Source organism: Lactuca serriola, chromosome 3 (assembly GCF_051521515.1).
Source record: "Lactuca serriola cultivar US96UC23 chromosome 3, Lser_US96UC23_V15, whole genome shotgun sequence".
Taxonomy (NCBI): Eukaryota; Viridiplantae; Streptophyta; class Magnoliopsida; order Asterales; family Asteraceae; genus Lactuca; species Lactuca serriola.
This window is the reverse complement of record NC_136410.1, coordinates 230,536,364-230,540,072: the sequence shown is the minus strand read 5'-3', so window position 1 is coordinate 230,540,072 and position 3,709 is coordinate 230,536,364. Positions and strand designations below refer to the sequence as shown.

Below are 3,709 nucleotides of genomic sequence, written 5' to 3'. Positions count from 1 at the left end.
ACTTGGTGGAATGGCCAAGTCAAATCCCTAACTCTTCCGGTGGCTAATGCCATGAGTTGGGAGGATCTGAAGGAACTTATGCTCGTTGAGTACTGCCCACGAGGCGAGATGCAGAAGCTGGAGGAGGAGCTTTAGAATTTAAATATGAAAGGCTCTGATATTGCTACTTACACTGAGAGATTCTGTGATCTTGCTCTTCTCTGCCAGGGAATGGTCACCCCGGAGAACAAGAAAGTAGAAAGATACATTTAGGGATTAACACTCCCAACTCAAGGGAATGTCCTGGCTGCAAGACAGTTGATGTTTGAAAGTGCCAAACGATTGCCTCATACCTTGATTGATCATGGAGGTCGCCAGGATCCCGAGCCAGCTGACCACGAACCACCCAAGGAGAGCGGTGGAAAGAAAAAGTTATGGAATAAGCGCAAGGGAAAGTCTCCACATGAGCCCTCCAAGAAGCAACAAATAGTGGCAGTTCATGCTGCTACTACTCTTACCGTTGCCGCCCCACCCCCCACAACTCAAGCACCTGGAAGTAGATATGTTGGGCCCCTCCCAAGGTGTGACAAGTGTAACTTCCACCATCACGGGTCGTGCTGTGAAATGTTGTGAAACAACTATGGTAATAAGGGGCACACAACTCATTTTTGCAAGACATAAGTCCAACCCACTAATGAGGCTTCTGGAAGTAGAGTGAGCCAAGCATGCCATGGTTGTGGGGAGACCGGACACTTCAAGAGAAATTACCCAAAGGCAACAACTGGCAACATGGGGAAAGTGCTAGCTATGGGCCAGGAGGAGGTTGTCACAGATCCCGCCGTAGTAATGGGTACGTTCCTCCTCAACAACTCTTATGCATGCATTCTTTTTTATTCTGGTGCAGAGAGAAGTTTTGTTAGTCATGCATTCAAGCATCTATACAAGCATAAATCCCAACCTCTAACCGAAACCTTTACCATCAAGATGCCTAACGGTAAGAAAGAGAGCATTGCCGACGTATTCATAGGCTGTACCCTTACCCTAAATGATTATTCCTTTCACGTCGATCTTATGCCGGTCTCCATTAAAAGCTTTGATGTCATTATCGGCATGGACTGGTTAAGTCTCCATCGTGCGGATATTCTCTATTTCGAGAAAGCCATTCGCCTCAATATGCCTAATGGCGAAGCCCTTATCATTTATGGTGATAAACACAACAAAGACCTCTGTATCATATCCCGCATCAAATCCCAAAATATATATATTCGAAAAGAGTGTCAAGCATTCCTAACCCATGTCGTTAATGAAAAGCACGAAGTTAAAGATATCGAGAGCATCCCCGAGGTCTGCAACTTTCCTGATCTCTTCCCCGAAGATCTCCCCGGAATCCCTCCTGAATGCCAAGTCGAGTTCAGAATCGACTTAATCCCCAGATCCACTCCTATAGCCAAATCTCCATACCGTCTAGCTCCAGAAATCGGGCTATGATTGATTGCGAGCACCATTTGGTGAGAGTTCAAACCCCAAGTGGGGGAGAGCTGGTTATCTGCGGAGAGGGTGTGGATCAACATTCTGTTCAGCTACTAAATCTAAGAGGTGTCTTTAACAGGGTTGCTCTGGATTCTAAGCTTATTTGGTGGATACACAAGTGGATGTAGATGAGGTGCCCATTGCTTGGGAATTTCATGTCATGTTTCCCGAGGTTCTACCAGGGATGCCTCCCAAGAGGCAGGTTGAGTTCCAGATTGATTTAATGTTGGGTGCAGCTCCAATAGCCAATGCACTATATCACTTATGAGCTCCAGCGATGCAAGATTTGTCTACACAGTTGTAAGACCTGATAGACAAGGGATTCATTAAACCGAGTAACTTGCCATGGAGAGATCTGATCATGTTTGTGAAAAAAAATGATGGTTCACACAAGATGTACATTGACTATCGGGAGTTGAACAAGCTGATGGTGAAGAACCATTATCCACATTCGATGATTGGTGATTTATTTGACTAGCTTTAGTGTTCATATTGGTTTTCTAAGATTGGTTTGAGATCAGGTTGTCATCAGATAAGGGTTAGAGATGAGGATGTGTAGAAGATGACCTTTAGGACTCGCTATGGTCATTATGAGTTCGTGGTGATGACATTTGGGCTCATCAACGCTCCCACAACATTCATGGATCTCATGAACTGGGTGTGCAAGCCGATGTTGGATCGGTCAGTGATAGTATTTATCGATGATATACTGGACTACTCTAAGACCAAGGAACAACATGAGGAGCATTTATGGGAGGTTTTGGACACCTTGAGGAGGGAGAGGCTTTATGCCAAGTTCTCTTAGTGTGAGTTCTGGCTATGTGAGGTGCAGTTCTTAGGGCATATTGTCAGCTAGAAGGCTATATTGGTCGATCCGGAAAAGATAGAGGCAATGATGCAGTGAGAGGCTCCAAGAACACCATTTAAGATTAGGAGCTTCCTTGGTTTAGTAGGTTATTATTAGAGATTTATTCATGGTTTCTCCAAGATTGTTATTCCATTGACTCGAATGACGAAGAAGAATGTTTCTTTCTGGTAGTGACCTGATTAGCAGGAACTTTTAAGTATCTGAGGCAGAAATTGTGTGAGGCTCTGATTTTGACTCTCCCTGAGGGTATGGATGTCTTTTTGGTGTATTACATGCATCAATTATGGGTTTTGGTGTAGTTCTTATGTAGAGGGCTCATGTGATTGCGTATGCATTAAGGCAGTTGAAGCCTCACGAGGTGAACAACCCTACACATGATTTGGAGTTGGGGTTGTGGTTTTCACACTCAAGGTCTAGAGAAATTATTTTTATGGGGTTAGGTGCACTATTTATACTGATCACAAGAACCTGAGGTACCTGAACGATCAGCCAAACTTGAACATGAGACAACATAGATGGTTAGATGTGGTGAAATATTATGACTGCAAGATTTTTTACCACCTTGGGAAGTACAATGTTGTGGTTGATGCCTTGAGTCACAAGGCAACAAGTACATCCATTAGAGGTCTGTGTTTGAGGATGGTTATTACTTCACCACTATTGGATTTGATCAAGAAGGCTCAAGTAGAGGGATTGAAGAAGGAAAATTGGAAGGAAGAAAGGATCATGGGTTAGATTCCGTTATTCATTAAGGATAGTTGTGGGTTGGTGACTCAGTACGACAAAGTGTGGGTTCCAGTTACTGGTGAGTTTAGGTAGACATTATTAGAGAAAGCTCACAAGCCAATCTTTTCGATCCATCTGGGGGCCACAAAGATGTATAGAAACCTGAGATTGAGTTACTGGTGGCCCTGTATGAAGAGGGAAATGACATGGTTTGTCGATCAATGTTTAACTTGCAGGAAAGTCAAAGCCGAACATCAGAGGCCCCATGGAAAGATGCAGTTGTTACCCATACCCATCTGGAAGTGGGAAGAGATCACCATGGATTTTATTAAAAAATTGTCGAGAACGACATGTGTTGTTGATTCTATCTGGTTCATTGTTGATATGTTGACCAAGAATGCTCATTTCATCCCTATCATTGAGAGTATATATGTCGAGAAGTTACCTAACATCTATATCAGGGAGGTAATAGCTTGACATGGTGTACCAATTTTGATGGTTTCTGATTGTGATGTTCAATTCACCTCCAAGTCTTGGAGAAACTTTCATGAAGAAATGGGTACTCAGCTTCATTACAGCATCACATACCACCCTCAAACTAACAGA

At 43.5% G+C, this 3,709-nt stretch overlaps 1 protein-coding gene across 1 annotated transcript; it reads left to right on the top strand.

Moving 5' to 3' along the window:
- The first annotated feature begins 963 nt into the window (after positions 1–963).
- LOC145096080 (uncharacterized) lies at positions 964–1,467 on the top strand. Its single transcript, XM_079033851.1, has one exon. The coding sequence runs from the start codon at positions 964–966 to the stop codon at positions 1,465–1,467; it is 504 nt and encodes a 167-aa protein (XP_078889977.1).
- Positions 1,468–3,709: the final 2,242 nt, after the last annotated feature.